Genomic DNA, 16982 nt, shown 5'->3' with positions numbered 1-16982 from the left:
AGTCTCAAAAAAAAGTTTTATTTCTAAAAGGATAATAGTAATTACCTGTTGGGCAGCCAAATGCAGTGGCGTGAATCCAGCTTTGGACTCCGCATTGGTAAGAGCTCCATATTCGAGTAGTGTCGCCGCTGTCTCCATTTGGTTCTTACGAGACGCGATGTGCAGTGGTGTGTGACCGTTTTTAGCTATTGCCTGTTCATTTGTAAATAATTAGTACTGAAGACAAGTACGTAGTGATGCTTGTAGGCATTTGAATCTAGAGTGGAAATATTAAATGGTTCTTTAACTTTTTTTCTGGCGTTTATTCGGAGATGTGCAGTTGTCCGAATTGTTTCATTTACATTAATTCATCATATGATATAGAAGATAGTGTGTTCTCATGATTCAATCAAACGAAAGAAAGCACATTCCTCATAAACCTTTCGTAATCTTGCAATATTAACGAAACTTTTGTCTTCATCAGAATTAACAGAATTTATTTAATCTTATTAGCTATTTAGTATTTACCTTAGCATCAGCCCCTTTCTCCAACAATGTGTTAGCTACAGCCTGCTGATCGTACTGGGCAGCAACATGCAGCGGGGTCATGCCGTTCTTGCCTGCCTGGTCTGGTGATGCTCCGTTTGCCAGAAGAAGGTTTGCCACCTGTTTAATAGTTTTTTTTAGATTATATTCTTCTTGTGATTATTATAAGTATTGAAGTATTATGTAAAATATGTGGAATTTTGGAAAAGGTTTATTCTTCTAATAATAGACAATAGAAAATAGTTATAAGAAAACCGAAACGTAGCCTTAGGCCGCGTTTCCATCTGCAAGAAAACTTGCGCTAGAAATGTCCGACAGTCTGTCTGACAGCAGCTTGCGAGTCTACTTGCAGGTGGAAACGCGGAATTTGGCTTGCAAGCTACTGTCAGACAGACTGTCGGACATTTCTTGCGGAAGTTTTCTTGCAGATGGAAAGGCGGCCTTAGATATATTGTGTGACATAATTAGTGATGGCTTATTTACAAGATTTACTTTATAGGTCGTATTAGTTGAAATGCTTACCTTTAGGTTACCATATTTGGCAGCAATATGCAAAGCCGTGAAGCCTTTCTTGGTGGTCGCAGTCAATGGTGCATTATGCTCGATCAATGCAGCTGCGACCTGTGGAATTAAAATAACATTATGGTTTATTAATTAAGAAATCACTTAAAATATGCCGGAAAATAATTTTTTAAACAATTTTCATAATTGCAGCAGCAGTAGGTACTAGTAGATACTGCTAGTAGATACTGCTTTCCGAATCGGTGGTAAATGTTAAAAATATGTACTTAATGACGTTTCAAAAGTGCTTCTAGAAGAAGTCTAATTGAATAAATAAATGTTTGAGTTTGAGTACTGCAATGTCAACGTTGCTGACGCTTCCTATCACTTACATTAGGGTTATTTTGTTTTGCCGCAAAGCACAGCGCGTTGTAGTGTTCAGTAGTGTTAGCGCGGACGTCAGCGTTGTGCTGCAGCAGCAGAACAGCATGTCAACGTTGCTGACGCTTCCTATTAGATACTTACGTCATGATTATGTTGTTTTGCTGCAATGTGCAGCGCGTTGTAGTGGTCAGTAGTGTTCGCGCGGACGTCAGCGTCGTGCTGCAGCAGCAGAACAGCATGCCAACGTTGCTGACGCTTCCTATTAGATACTTACGTCATGATTATGTTGTTTTGCTGCAATGTGCAGCGCGTTGTAGTGGTCAGTAGTGTTCGCGCGGACGTCAGCGTCGTGCTGCAGCAGCAGAACAGCATGCCAACGTTGCTGACGCTTCCTATTAGATACTTACGTCATGATTATGTTGTTTTGCTGCAATGTGCAGCGCGTTGTAGTGGTCAGTAGTGTTCGCGCGGACGTCAGCGTCGTGCTGCAGCAGCAGAACAGCATGCCAACGTTGCTGACGCTTCCTATTAGATACTTACGTCATGATTATGTTGTTTTGCTGCAATGTGCAGCGCGTTGTAGTGGTCAGTAGTGTTCGCGCGGACGTCAGCGCCGTGCTGCAGCAGCAGAACAGCAATGTCAACGTTGCCGAGGCGAGAGGCGATGTGGAGGGGTGTCTGCTTCTCCCGGGCTTTAGCTTCCACGGCCGCTCCGTTGCGTAGGAGTATGCGGATTATGTCCGTCTGTTTGGAGTTATTTTGTGTTAGTAATGCGTTTATTAATTCCAGTATAATTATCAAATGTTTTGTTACCGTGACAACTTAAATATCATCAGTTTTAATATGTTTACTATTAACTCTTCGGTTATTAAAAGTTATGTAAATACATATACACAACATATTACATAATTATTCATAACAGTTTTATTATAAATTACACGCTCCTTCCATAATCTTCTTTCCTTGTTTGATTTCCTACCTGATTTCCTTGTTTGATTTCCTACTTGATTTCCTACCTGATTGGCCCTAGCAGCCAGATGCAAAGGCGTTTCTCCCCTCACAGTGGGCACGTCAGGGTTGGCCTCGTGCTGCAGCAGGTATATCACGATGTTCATGCAGCCCATGAAGGACGCCACGTGGAGCGGTGTCAGCCCTGACTCTGTGGTTGCTTGGATACCTGAATATTTTGTAGGTATAAATTACTTTTGAATAGATAATTAAATGGCAGTGGCACTATGGTTTTAAACTTTTAAGATATGAAGGTTAAATGCTACGATATGTTTTGTGCATTTTGCCTGCCTTTCCGGCAAAATACTTTCGATGACTGTTTTATCATCATTAAATAAAAGAAACTTCGAGAATGGCTTAACAAATTTTAATGATTACGGTTTGTTAGAATTTTATCTGCTTCGATAATCGATAATAACATAAACTAAAAACAAAGTCTACCCAGGCGCATCCGGGAGCAGCTAGTTAATAAATAAGGTGATAAAATATTTATATTAACTCACTTGCACCATACTTCAGCAGCAATTCAACAACTTTAATTCTGTTCTTTTTGCAGGCAATGTGCAGAGGTGTGAATCCGTTAAGGGCTCTGGCGTTGGCATCGGCATTTCTGTAAAACAAATTATAGTATAAGAGCAATATACTTAACTAAAAGTAAGAAAATTATTTGCTTCTTATTAATATTAATAGCTTGTAGTTGTTCGATGAATACTACACAAGGATTTATTTCGAAAATGTAAATTCGTCAAAATTAAAATATTTCAGTAAAATGAAATATTCACAAAAAAGAAGACGTTTATAATATTATAGGTACTAGAAGTAAGAAAACAACAAAAAAGGAATCAAACTGGCTGTTTTAAATGTTCTATCTGTCTTTTTTTCTGTTATTTCAAGCTTCATGAAAGCTATTGAATCAATTTGAATGCAGATTTCTCAGACGTATTGCGGTAACTTTAAAATAAACACAATATGAATATTTTGTCGTAAAATATACATTTCGAATTTATTTTTGTTATTGTACTTGTATTGTACCATTGATGGTATAAAAAAATTATTATTTTATAAAGAATGTAGTATTCATACAATCATACATAATGCACAGGGCACTATACAGTATGAATAAAAAAACAACTAGGTATGTTTAATAACTAGACAAAATCCCGAAAATACAGAAAACTTTGAACAGCACGTATGTAAAGTTTAATTTAAAGAAAATAAAACAACAAAACGCACCGATCCAACAAAAGTTTAGCGACTTTAGCGTGCCCACAATGCGCGGCCACGTGCAACGCAGTGAGATAGTCCACAGTGACGTCATCAACTGGTGCCCTGCGCGCGAGCAGTACACGCGCGGCGTCTGAGTGGTCGCCCTGTGCCGCCATGTGGAGGGGCGCTAGACCGTTCTGGAATGTTCGAGATGTATGAGATTTGTATGGAGAATAGCAGCAGATTGCAGTTCTTGATTGCAGTGCAATGTTGCAGAATTTTTTTTTTTAATTTTGTATGGAGATGAACAGGTCTAAAAATGGTGACTAGCCCTTTTGCATCAGAAGTAACTACGGCAATAATGAAATTCTTCCACAGCATTGCACGAGAACAGTCTTAAATAAGGTGATTTTTTTTGACAAAACATTTTTAATGCATTTTTATGAATACTTTGAAATAATAAACAAACATGATCGCAGCGCAACGAAATGGCAACTCTTCTTTCCAATGAAATAGGTTACTAACTAGCTATTGCATTCAATCTGTAAGAAAATTACGTCCAATATTTTGGTGAATTATACCTCTTACATACCTTACTCTTACTAGTGATAGGTGCTCCTCTATCCAACAGAGCCTCCACCACTCTATCATGGCCGGATCTTGCAGCGCAGTGCAGTGGCGTGAGGCCATCCCGAGTGCGGGCCTCTACGTTCGCCCCGTTGTCACATAGCAGGGACACCATGTTGTCTTTGCCTTTGGATTAAAGTTGCTCTTTATATCGATATTCTGGTGTATAGGTTTGTTTGGGTGTGTGTCCTCTTGTAAACTGTATAATCTATTGGGCTAAACGGTAAATATTTAAGGTTCCCCAGAAATAAATTATGCTTTCTTCTTTGCTATACTTATACAAATATTAAACGAAACGCGTTTAGGTTAATAACATTGTAATTATTGTCATAATAGTATATCTACTAAAATTAATAATTTATCGTAACCAAGACCAATTTTTCATTGGAATAAAATAGGGATTTAATTTTAATTTTTTAAATTTACAAAACATTTTTTTCTGGAATATCGAATATTATAAAACATATCAACACACAATCTATACGATCGTTTTAAGACGCTAATTCGAATTTTTCTCTTCTTGTTTCGCATATTATCTGTGAGCAGTGAGATTATATCTTTTAAACTGTACTCACCCCACTTGGCAGCAACATGCAGCGGGCATATATTATGTTTAGCAGCGCAGTTGACATCAGCTCCTTTTGCCAGTAAAAGCCTGGCGACGGCTTCGTTGCCATAATGCGCCGCTATGTGGAGCGGTGTAAAACCAGACTTTGATGTTACGTCTGGGTTGTGTTCGTTCTGTGGAAAAATGACTTAGATTACAGAAGTGTAAGTGGTAAGGGTGTATTATGATAAATTATGTAAATATTAGATCTTGCTTTAAAACAATAAAATTTATATAGTCGCCTATACAATTTAGTCATATGACCAAACCTCCAGTAATAAATTGGCCGCCTTAACATCATCTTTCTTAGCGGCAATGTGGAGGGCTGGTAAGCGAACCCTGCCTCTGGTGTCAGCTTCAAGCAGAACAGCTACCACTCGCTCATGGCCTTGCTGCATGGCAACTGCCAGGGGTGTGAAGCCATCCTAAAACAAATAAAACCATAGAATGTTTGTATGTTTTTAAGTCTATGTTTGTGTGTAACAGACTCATATATAAGCATAGGTTACCATAATTTCTTGATTAAAATATAAACTTAAACATTTACTGAATATTAAAATAAACATATCTACCCACACACATATACACGTACGCATACACACACACACACTCTCAATACTTAAAATGGCTATTATTTGTTTAAAATATATATATTTCTTTTTTGTTGTTCGTTATGTAATATGATGAAAGAGATTGAGCCTCACAACACAGGGGATCCTAGTGTGGGGGGTCAATGCAACATATGTAACAATATTATGTAAAAAATTTTTTGAAACAAATAAAGAAATTTTTATTTTATTTATTTATTTTAGGTACCTACATGTTTAATTCAACTTATCTTAATTTTAATTCAACACTTATCAAGGATCGGTGACATACAATAATTAAATTAGTACATATTCTTATTATAGCGTGTTTTTGAGTTTTTTAAATGTAGGTAAGGAGTATTTATCTTGATATTATTTATTATTAGGTACCTACCATTGATTTCATTACTAATGTACGTAGTTAAATTATCGATAATTTTCTACTGAAAGTATTGATAATTCTGCAACAAATATTATTAAGTGAGGGTAGTTGAATAGACAATTCTATGTGAGTATGCGCCGTGCAGCGTGCTTCATGCGTCAAACATGGCATATCAAAAGAAGTTCGTCAAAAAGATGAGTTGTATTTTTTATTCTTCTATTTTTGATAAAAAATGTAAATGTGTTCCTTAATCCTTAGGTTAGGTTTCTATAGGTTCTTCAATTCGAAAAATTTGAAAAAGTTTGTTTGAGTGTGAAAAACGCGCGTTTGTTACCTAAAAGTTAACTGTATTGCAATACATATATTTAATTATTACCTCTGTAGCCAGACTCTGGTTGGCTGCGTTGGCGAGCAGGAACCTAACCACTCCATCGTGGTTTTCTTGCGCCGCCATGTATAGTGGGGTGAATCCATTTTGGGATTGGATGTTTACCTGGTAACAATCAACATTTTCATATTTAGTTTTATAGCATTCAAACGAATATTTGAGAAATTTTTAAAGTCCCGGTAAGTAGGTAAGGACGCGGGTTGAAATCCCGCTCCGTGATTGTATTTTTCTATTCTTTAAAAAATTCACAACAATTTCCATTTTATATTGTTAATTGTTATAAAACAGTTAATATGCAAGTATAATATCACAGTATTTCATGATCATAATATTATGAATAGTAGGTATTCTTGCGTCTTGCAGAAGTAAATATTTATTGAAAATTGCTTTCGGCGTAAATACTTTTTCTTTACTTAAAGAACGACGAATAGCATTAACTTAAAAAACTAGTAGGTAAATTATTGGAGTGTTTTGATTTCACAAAATATCGTTGACAAAAAATTGTAAACAACTAGAGGATGTTTTAGTAGAAATGGCACCATGTTATTCGAATAGACTTAACATTCTTTATTCAAATATTCGTAAGTTCTAATTTATTTTTTAAAATAATTATCTTTAAGTTCTGTTTTACGTAGGTAATAATATTTTGTATTTATACTATTAAATATTATTGCGAAGTTCATAAAAATAAAGGAAAAATATAATAAGTTATATAATATGATTTCTACGTAAACAAAACATTTTCTTCGCATTTAACAATTTAAATAACCATGTTCGAGCAACTGATTAACACCCTCTACAAATCAACACTCAAATCAAAAACCACTATAACAAGAACTCACTTGAGCTCCATTCTGCACCAGTAAGCGGACCACAGCCTCCTGGCCGGCCAGGGAAGCGATGTGCAGCGCTGTGTTTCCCTTCTTAGTGGCTGCATCAATGGCTGCTCCTCGCTGGAGTAGTTCTCGTACCACCTCCACGTGACCGTCTTTGGAGGCAAGGTGGATGGCATTCAGACCGTTCTGGAAGGAGGTTTTGGTTAGAACAACTAGTTCAAACATTAATTTATGGAACTAGACTATTTTTAGATTAGTATTGCTATATGAAATATAAATTATTCAACGCTAGTTTGGTAAGTAACGAAGGAATAACCCACACAGAACTGTGATCACAGAAACTAAAGGGAGATATGGTTAGGGGGTGGGGCCGGTGTCGCAGCAATATGCCCAAAAAAAGAACAAGCTGTAGCGGTGCTGTATACGTACGTCACAGTTTTTGTGTGATGACACACACACAACGCGAAGTATTGTTTTGATTTTGTTTACTGCAGTTGTGTGCGTAAATTTTTTATGAGACACGGTTTCGTACTCAGCGCAAGCGATTGGCATCTCTCTAGATCTCTATGGAATAACCTATTTAATTATGTGATATGTGTATGAATGCATAGGTAGATTTTTAGCAATATTTTCGTGAAAAACAAAATGGAATGAAAGTTAGGAATAGGTAATTCGTGATCATTCCACATTATTATTAACCCACTAAGTATAGTAATTCGAATTCCTTCCGAAAGAATCTGTAGTTGATTGAGATATCACAAAAAAATTGTTCATCTGGATTCAAAGACAATTTATTTTGCGTTATTACGGTTCAATGAAGCCTAGAATTTACCGCAGTCTTTCGCGTGATTATAACATATTGTACCAATATTAACATTCGTGACTAAATCGCGTGTTCTTAGCATTTCTAGGAATTAAGCCAGCAAAATATTATAATAGACCTTTTTACTGTCGAACCGTAAAGCTATTGTGCAAGTCACGCTTCACTTATTTCAGCTTAATTTAGTCAAATATTATTTTTGCATGCGGCTTTTCTCCTGTATGTAATAGGTATATATTGTACGTATCTTTCTTACTAGATATTTCCCATGTTTCTCTATTTAAATCTTAGATAACGCGATAAGTAGATAGATAAACAAGTATGTATCAATAACATATGGAGTACCTATTCAGAAGCCTCAAACTGTATGTGACCAAATTTCATATTTATACGTATTTTAAATATTATAGGGCTCTATATTTTTTACAAAGATACAAAAGATATATCTTAAACAAGCGCTAATGATTATAGCACCTTTTTGATTTTAATTATTTATATTATATTTGGAAGCTCATCATTAGTCACCTCTATTATGTAAAATTTCTGATATAACCCTATAAATAAGTAAAATATAATACTTACAGCATTGCTAACGTTGATATCAACTCCTTGCTCTAGCAGGCTGATGATCTTGTCAATTTGGCCTGCGCGTGCGGCGCGTAGGAACGCGGTGCTGGCGTCCGCCTGTAACAAATAATTAGATTAGTATTTATAATATTAGTAGGATATACAACATAAGAAAGCTTAGTATTTTAACCGACTTCAAAAAAGGAAGGAGCTTCTTAATTTGTGTACATTAATATTATAAAGAGGATTTGATTGTTTGTTTGTTTGAATTAGGATCCTACTGTATTATACCCGATGAATTAGGCAATATTTTATGATTTTTTTTTATATTGTATCTATTTTATTTTGTATTTTCATGTTTCAGAACTATCGACTGGGTGAACCATATTCAATCGAATTTGATTTGGATGTCGAAATCAACGAAGGAATCGATTTATGGAATAATGTTGTATGTGGATTGACTGTTTGAATAGGTGGTTAGAGATATTATTATTATAATATTTAGAATAGAGAATTTGGTAGTTAAGCTCAATTTAATTTAACTTAAATTCCGCATTTTGGTACTAACATATAGGTAAGTAAAATCCTTATAGTCATAAAAAACCGCTTTAATCTAAACAAAAACTAAGCTTGAATAAATTTAAAAGCATCAAAGTGAGACTATCGTAAACGTATAAGTCCAACCCTTATTACTGTGAGTTCAAGTGTACCTACCTACAACCCACGGAGGGCTTAAACAAAGGCCAGGGTAAAGACATAATGTACAAGTGTTCTACACTTTGTTATATTTTTTATATGTATACTTGGAAAAAGTAGTTTCGGATTGGACTATGTAAATCACCCGAACTGTCTTTTTTTCTTAATATTTTTTCTTTGTCGTCATTGTGGAACACAAAAACGCGCATTTTTTTCTGTATTGGGTGGTTATAGGTTTCGTGTGTGGTGTGACGTATTCTGTGTTCCATGTTCTGTTTTAAAATGCATGTTTTAAGTTTTAAGCAACCTTTCGTTAATAATCCTAACTATACTAACCATCTTTTAAAATGCAAAAATGTGTTTGTTTGCTTGTGAGCTTATCGTTCTTTCACGCTACAACGAGGTGATTTTATGGTATGATTTTTGTTTTATCTCCATTTAAAATAACCACACCGACCACCGTAATGTTTGGTGAATCTCATTCTAACATTGATCGGTGAGCATAACAAATTTTGAAAATATCAAAAATTCGAATATCGGTTTTTAGGAACCATGACGAAACTAAGTAGAATTCCTGAAGAGTGAGTGAGTGAAGTAGACATTTTTATTTATAGGATGCAATTTTTCTTTTCACTCAAATTGATAACATGGATCCTAAAAAAGGCCTTTTAGTTCATTGAAAAGTTACATTTGGGGTTGCATTTTTTAGAGGACGCAATTTTGGTTTTTTGATGTGTAGGGGGGGTCAGTGTGAAGCTATCACCAAGTTTGTGGGGTCGCCACCCTTGTCCCACGGCCGCCATCTTGAAAATAGTGGTTGAAATGGTTTTTACGATATATCCCTTAAACTATTTATCTGATAAAAAAATATCGTAAACATTATTTGTTGCAAATTAAATTCTTTACAACTTTGGTCCTGTAACTTTTTGTCGTAGAACTATAAATAAAAAAGTTATAAGCGAGAATGTTCAGAAATTAGAGATCTTTATATTTTTCAATAAAACTTTTTTTTATTAATTTACGAAGAAATGATTTCAGACCATTTTTGTAGATTGTTTTTCAAGGAACAACTTTTATGTACAACATTTTTTCATTAAGTAAATAGCTAAGGTTTTACAGCGCTCCAAAGTGAGTACTAATTTTCAGTACTCTGAACTATACAATATACTTATATTATGTGTGTACTAATAATAATTTGTCATCAGTAATTGTTTTTTTTTTGTTATTATAATATTTTTAATAATTAATTTTGCAATATTATTAATAATTAATCATTGAATCTTTTCCCCACCACCCAGGAGGTAGAGTCTGGAAGCGCGTTTTTTTTACGTCGAAAAGCAGGGCTGAAATGTTCTGCAGTGTGCTTCTATTGTTCTGGAGTATGGGAAAAGAGCCAATAGCCAATATACGTACAGTTAAGAGTACTGAAAAATAGTACTCACTTCAGAGCGCTGTAAAACCTTAGATATTGACGTAATGAAAAAATTTTGTACATAAAAGTTGGTCCTCGAAAAACAATCTACACAAATGGTCTGATATCATTTCTTCGTAAAATGATAAAAAAAGTTTTATTGAAAAATATAAATAGCTCTAATTTCAGAACATTTTCGCTTATAACTTTTTTATTTATAGTTCTACGACGAAAAGTTACTGCATCAAAGTTGTAGAGAATTTAATTTGCAGCAAATAATGTTAACAATATTTTTTTATCAGATAAATAGTTTAAGAGATATATCGTAAAAACCATTTCAACCGCTATTTTTAAGATGGCGGCCGTGGGACAAGGGTGGCAACCCCACAAACTTGGTTTTAGCTTCACACTGACCCCCCCTACATATCATAAAAACAAAATTGCGTCCTCTAAAAAACGCAAGGTTAGGCCTAAAAATGTAACATTTCAATGGACTATTTGTAATACATACGTCTAATAGTTTACAACTTTACCTTTATACTTTATAAATTATTATATAAACACAACTTTTTAAATGAAAAAAAAAACGGATGATTCACTATCACCATGATAACTTCAAAGGGCGCAAATCATTAAAACTCATTAAAACTAACATGAATCACGCACTTTTTTTTAATTAAGTCACACGTGAGTGTTATACACAAATATAGACAAAGTCTGGCCACGCGAGCAATTATTTCTACCCCTCGTCTGTGGTAGCTGGGGTAAATTACCCTTAAAAACAAGGGTACAAATATTGCTATGTTGGGCCAAGATCACTAAATGGGACTAAATTTACCTATGTAAGTATATATTTTTGAAAATAATCACAGTAGTTTATAAAAAAGTATTGTTAACGTTAATCGTCATAATCTTTCAACATATAGTCCATTGAATAAAAAGTTCTAGAGTGCGTGAGTTAGTAACGTAAGATGTTTCTTCGGAAACATGTCAAGAGTCCATAGGTAATAAACATACTAAAACCCCGGGACACTAGGAGGAGCCCCGGAGTGGGGGGAGAGGGGAAAAGGTCCATTTTTTTCATTTTTCGCTTAAATCTCAAAAACGGTACATGTTAGAGAAAAACTTTCAAGGAAAAGTTGAAAGGCCATAAAATTATCTACAAGTTGTACATGAATAATTTTTTCCTATATCGTACCGTTTCTGAGCTACACGCAGTAAAAAATGATTTTGGCTCAAACAATTTTTCAAAAAATATTTCTTTCTTCCAAAAAACTCAAATGTGCAACTTGTGACCGGTACTGATAGATTGCTCTTAATTAGTTCTATAATTGGTAAAATAAACACATTCCTCCATGGAAGCCTTTAGGAGGAATCGATTGTCAAAATATTATATTAGGGTAGTTTGAGTTACTGAACTTGATCTTTTTATTTTTTTCTTCCCAAAAACTCAAAAGTGCAACTTGTGACCGATACAGATAGATTGCTCATAATTAGGTCTATCATTGATAAAAATACCAGATTCCACCACGGAGGCGTTTACGGGGAATTGAATTTTATTAGGGTAGTTACGATACTTGAACTTTTTATTTTTTTTCTTCCAAAAAACTCAAAAGTGCAACTTGTGACCGGTACAGATAGATTGCTCATAATTAGGTCTATAATTGGTAAAATAAACACATTCCTCCATGGAAGCCTTTAGGAGGAATCGATTGTCAAAATATTATATTAGGGTAGTTTGAGTTACTGAACTTGTCTTTTTTTTTCTTCCAAAAAACTCAAAAGTGCAACTTGTGACCGGTACTGATAGATTGCTCTTAATTAGGTCTATAATTGGTAAAATAAATACATTCCTCCATGGAAGCCTTTAGGAGGAATCGATTGTCAAAATATTATATTAGGGTAGTTTGAGTTACTGAACTTGATATTTTTATTTTTTTCTTCCAAAAAACTCAAAAGTGCAACTTGTGACCGGTACACATAGATTGCTCATAATTAGGTCTATCATTGATAAAAATACCAGATTCCACCACCGAGGCGTTTACGGGGAATTGAATTTTATTAGGGTAGTTACGATAGTTGAATTTTTCACCTTTCATGGGATGTAGCTCGAAAACGGGTACGAATAGAAAAAAATGATTTAGGTACAACTTGTAGATAATTTTATGGCCTTTCAACTTTTCCTTGAAAGTTTTTCTCTAACATGTACCGTTTTTGAGATTTAAGCGAAAAATGAAAAAAATGGACCTTTTCCCCCCTCCCCCCACTCCGGGGCTCCTCCTAGTGTCCCGGGGTTTTAGTATGTTTATTAACTAGGGACTCTTGACATGTTTCCGAAGAAACATCTTACGTTACTAACTCACGCACTCTAGACCCCCCTTGGAGGGACTCATTCAATGGACTAATACTGTATATTACTGGCAACGACTGGCCGGTTGGCTTGGTTGGTAGTGGCCCTGCCTTCCAAGTTCCAAGCCAGAGGTCGTGGGTTCGATTCCCACCCGGGGCAAATATTTGTGTGATGAACTATGTTTGCTCTGTGTCTGGGTGTTAATCTAATATGTAATATCTAATATCTAATATATATTATAAAGGCGAAAGTTTGTAAGGATGTATGGATGTATGGATGTATGGATGTTTGTTACTCTTTCACGTAAAAACTACTGAACCGATTACAATGAAATTTAGCACACATATAGAGGGTAACTTGGATTAACACATAGGATAGTTTTTATCCCGGAAATCCCACGGGAACGGGAACTATGCGGGTTTTCCTTTGCAAACGCGGGCGAAGCCGCGGGCGGAAATCTAGTTATCTATATAAGTATTTACCTATTTAAAATTATACACGTATGCCATTTATCAGCCATCTGGTTTCCATAAGACAAGCGAAAGCTTAGTATGGGATCGTGCCATGTGTGAAAAATTGTCAAGATTATTTATTTATTTATTATCAGTATTTGTAAGCTTAAACTGATAGAAGAGATGCATTTTCGCATTTACGCATTACACATAATATTACGTCTCTGATAATGAATCAGAGACGTAATATTATGTGTTACTCTTCATAAGAGAGAATAGCGTAGACAATCTGCCTTTTTTTTACTCTATATATACATATCTTGTAGATACCGATACCTTTTATAGATAGACTAAACTGCACCTTTAGGAAATGTATAAATTTCCAAGGATATGCGTCTAATGTCATTTATCTATACATACTTAATATTAATATAAAGAGGAAAGGTTTGTATGTATGTATGTAATATGTATGGTTTTCACGCATAAACTACTGGACCGATTTTGATGAAATTTGGCACAGACAATCTTTAGACCCTGAGAAAGAACATAGGCTACCTTTTATTGCGAAATATGTACCACGGGCGAAGCCGGGGCGGACCGCTAGTTTATAATATTTTAGGAAAAATAGGTATACGATACGTATTCCTATACGATTACTGGAATTACATACATTTCCTAGGAGTTTTACAATTACTGGATTCAATACATTTTCGGTAACATATAAATACACAACTACTACACACTAGAATTGACTATCGTCTCTTCCATCACTTAAGTCTAAAATGTCCGATAGAAGGGCAATATAAAATCGTATCAAATCATGTGAAAACGAGGGTGAATATTGTAAATGCACGAATTTTGTTTATTTATACAATAAAATGCAATGTAACAATTCACCCTAGTTGATATTTACGACCATTTGTTCTGAATATCGATCGACGTTTTAGTTTTGATGACTTTGCAAAAATAAAATACGTAGTAAGTAGTAAAGATTTTGGGGCGCTTAAATTGACGGTAGTAAAATGGTGCCGAATTAAAAGTAGGAACAAGCTGAAACTTTGTGATTTAACTCGGTTATAACTCTGCCGGTTTAATAATTGATGCTTATAAAGTCGAAAGTCAAAGTCTATTCTTTTTTAATAAAAAACGGGTAGTTATATGAGCTTAAGGGTGCTTAAGGGTCGTCTGATTGTAGACAATCACAAAAGTGAGAAGTGTATTTATTACATGTTATAAACATTAAACACATAGAACGCTGATTTCTTTATAAATATTTTGTGAGAACTTAAATTGATTGCCATTGTTGATTTCATATTAATATACATCATATTGTTTCCAAAAAAAATATTATTTGTATTTACTTTCTTAATTATGATATTTTTCTTTTGCAGATTTCTTTGTATCAGGTATAGGAAACAAGCAAGAAAGAAGTAAACGAGGACTTCATTATATCATAAATTGTTGCAATATCTACATTTTTGAAAGCTCTTCTGTGCTATCGACATTTTTGCCCATCTCAAAGAAAATACACCAATTTCCCCAAACCCTATAGCCACAATAATGATATTCCAAATTCTAAGAACCCCATACCTACCCTCTATCCCCTAAATGTCATTGTCAACCCCGATGACGTCACACAATGGCTATCGATAACAAACAAATGGGGTGCCTTTTTCCCGCTTATTTTCGAGTAGCCAGTCAATAAAATACGGTATTACCAATCCTATTTAAATAGATGTGAAAATTTGTTTATTTGTAGCTCAATTACGCAGGAACTCATGCGTTTGGTACACACACGTTTTATTATATTATGGTCAAAACGTGAACCTCAAAAGTGAGTGGTAAGTATTTAGTCATGTTTTCAAGTTTCAACTATTTACTCGAAAAATATCTATTTTTTACTATCGTAATAAATCTTTATAAATTTAATAAGTGTATAATATGACTACCTATGTAAAATTTAAAATATTATGCTTTTTAATCAACTTTTGAACCTTTAATTTTAACACGGTTAATAAAAGTGCTCACTACGAATACAAAATTTTATTAATGTATATTTAAGAAGAAAGAATAATGAGAATCGCTTAAACTTTTGTAAATACTATTTAGCTTATAGTTAAACGAATAGATACTCTGTCTAGACAAATTTATCATCCCCTAAAGTCGCTTTCAAAATTGAATGCAAATCCTTAAATCTCAAGACTCTACACCCCATCCGACAATAGCGAAGGGAAATAAAGTTAGTTGACACAAGGAATTATAGCAAGCCAGGTTTTAATTAAATAAAATGTAAAAGTTGTTTTAAACATAATATACCTAACTAGTAAAAAATATCATAATATATTTAACTCATCTCGGTTGACCCAATTTGTAAATAAAAGATAAAATATATACAGCTTATGATTTACGGTAAGTATGTATATGTACCTTTTTAATTTTTTCAATAATTTTTTAAACAGTGAAGTTTGAGTTAAATCGAAAAAAATAATAAAAAAAAAAATTTTCGCTTTATTATTATAAGAAATACTTCTAGTTTAGATATCTATACTTATATTATAAAGCTGAAGAGTTTGTTTGTTTGAACGCGCAAATCTCAGGAACTACTGGTCCAATTTGAAAAATTATTTCGGTGTTCGATAGCCCATGTATCGAGGAAGGCTATAGGCTATATTATATCATCACGCTAAGACCAACAGGAGCGGAGCCACGCGGGTGAAACCGCGGAGCGCAGCTAGTTATATGTGGTTGTACGAAATCTCCTTTCTAGACCTTACCAGAGTTTATTTGCTATCTATCTTCAAATAACAAGCTCAATGCGATTTATCTACAACTGAATACAACAATTACCTATAAAAAAACTTATTTTTTCTTTGAATGACGGTAGATGAATGGATTATTCATAATAGTTGACATTTAATTCATATAAAATGTTAAATCCAGCTTCAATCAATCCAAACAATGAACCTCTGATGTTTTCATTAAAATTGTGCTGAGCTACTGAATGGAAATAAGCATTGTATCTTTTACATTATGTTCATTTTTATGAACAATAAACTCTATGATAGATGGCTTACATAGTATTTTATTTTTATTTATTTTTATTTATTTATTTGACACTTCATTACACACATTATTTTATAAAATATAAAAGTAAATAATAAATCACAAAGTTACAGCTTTAATATGTGTAACGGGGCGGCCTTATCACTTCAGAGTGATCTCTACCAGGCGACCCCTCAGGCAAAGGACAAGTGTTTGCTGTATAAAGGGAGGCATCAAAATTTATTTAAAAAAAAAAAAAAAAAACTAAACAATATTTTACAAACATACATATTACTATAATTAATAATATATACCTACTAAATGATAAACATACACATATAAAAAAAAATAGATATTAATAGTACAAAGTATTAAGGTCACTACTCGGAGCCATATTCCAGATCTAAATAATATTTATGTATTAGACGTTTATAAGAAGTTAAAGATTGTGCACGTCTTATATCCACAGGTAAAGAGTTCCACAATCTTACAGCGGTTGAAGCAAATGAATAACTTAGGAATTCAGTTTTTCGAGTAGCCACACGCAGTGCGAGTCTTTCTTTCGACCGTAGAGTATAAGTTTCATTCTGGAG

General features: G+C 34.1%; 1 protein-coding gene across 1 annotated transcript in view; it reads right to left on the bottom strand.

Moving 5' to 3' along the window:
* LOC149897905 (uncharacterized) overlaps positions 1–16982 on the bottom strand; it is a 72397-nt gene that overhangs the window by 42271 nt on the left and 13144 nt on the right. The window contains exons 2-14 of the mRNA XM_090115679.1: positions 8454–8555; positions 7058–7237; positions 6204–6320; positions 5128–5283; positions 4827–4992; positions 4217–4377; positions 3652–3821; positions 2922–3028; positions 2427–2587; positions 1951–2154; positions 1048–1146; positions 508–645; positions 46–192 (exon numbers count right to left, since the gene is read on the bottom strand). Of these exons, the coding sequence (XP_089971805.1) occupies positions 46–192; positions 508–645; positions 1048–1146; positions 1951–2154; positions 2427–2587; positions 2922–3028; positions 3652–3821; positions 4217–4377; positions 4827–4992; positions 5128–5283; positions 6204–6320; positions 7058–7237; positions 8454–8555 (1908 nt within the window). The remainder of the gene's footprint in view (positions 1–45; positions 193–507; positions 646–1047; positions 1147–1950; positions 2155–2426; positions 2588–2921; positions 3029–3651; positions 3822–4216; positions 4378–4826; positions 4993–5127; positions 5284–6203; positions 6321–7057; positions 7238–8453; positions 8556–16982) is intronic.

The sequence above is a fragment of the Colias eurytheme genome, chromosome 24 (assembly GCF_061535395.1).
Source record: "Colias eurytheme isolate Ceu_HAF_F1 chromosome 24, ilColEury1 Martin Lab GWU primary, whole genome shotgun sequence".
Taxonomy (NCBI): Eukaryota; Metazoa; Arthropoda; class Insecta; order Lepidoptera; family Pieridae; genus Colias; species Colias eurytheme.
This window is presented reverse-complemented; position numbering and strand designations above follow the sequence as displayed.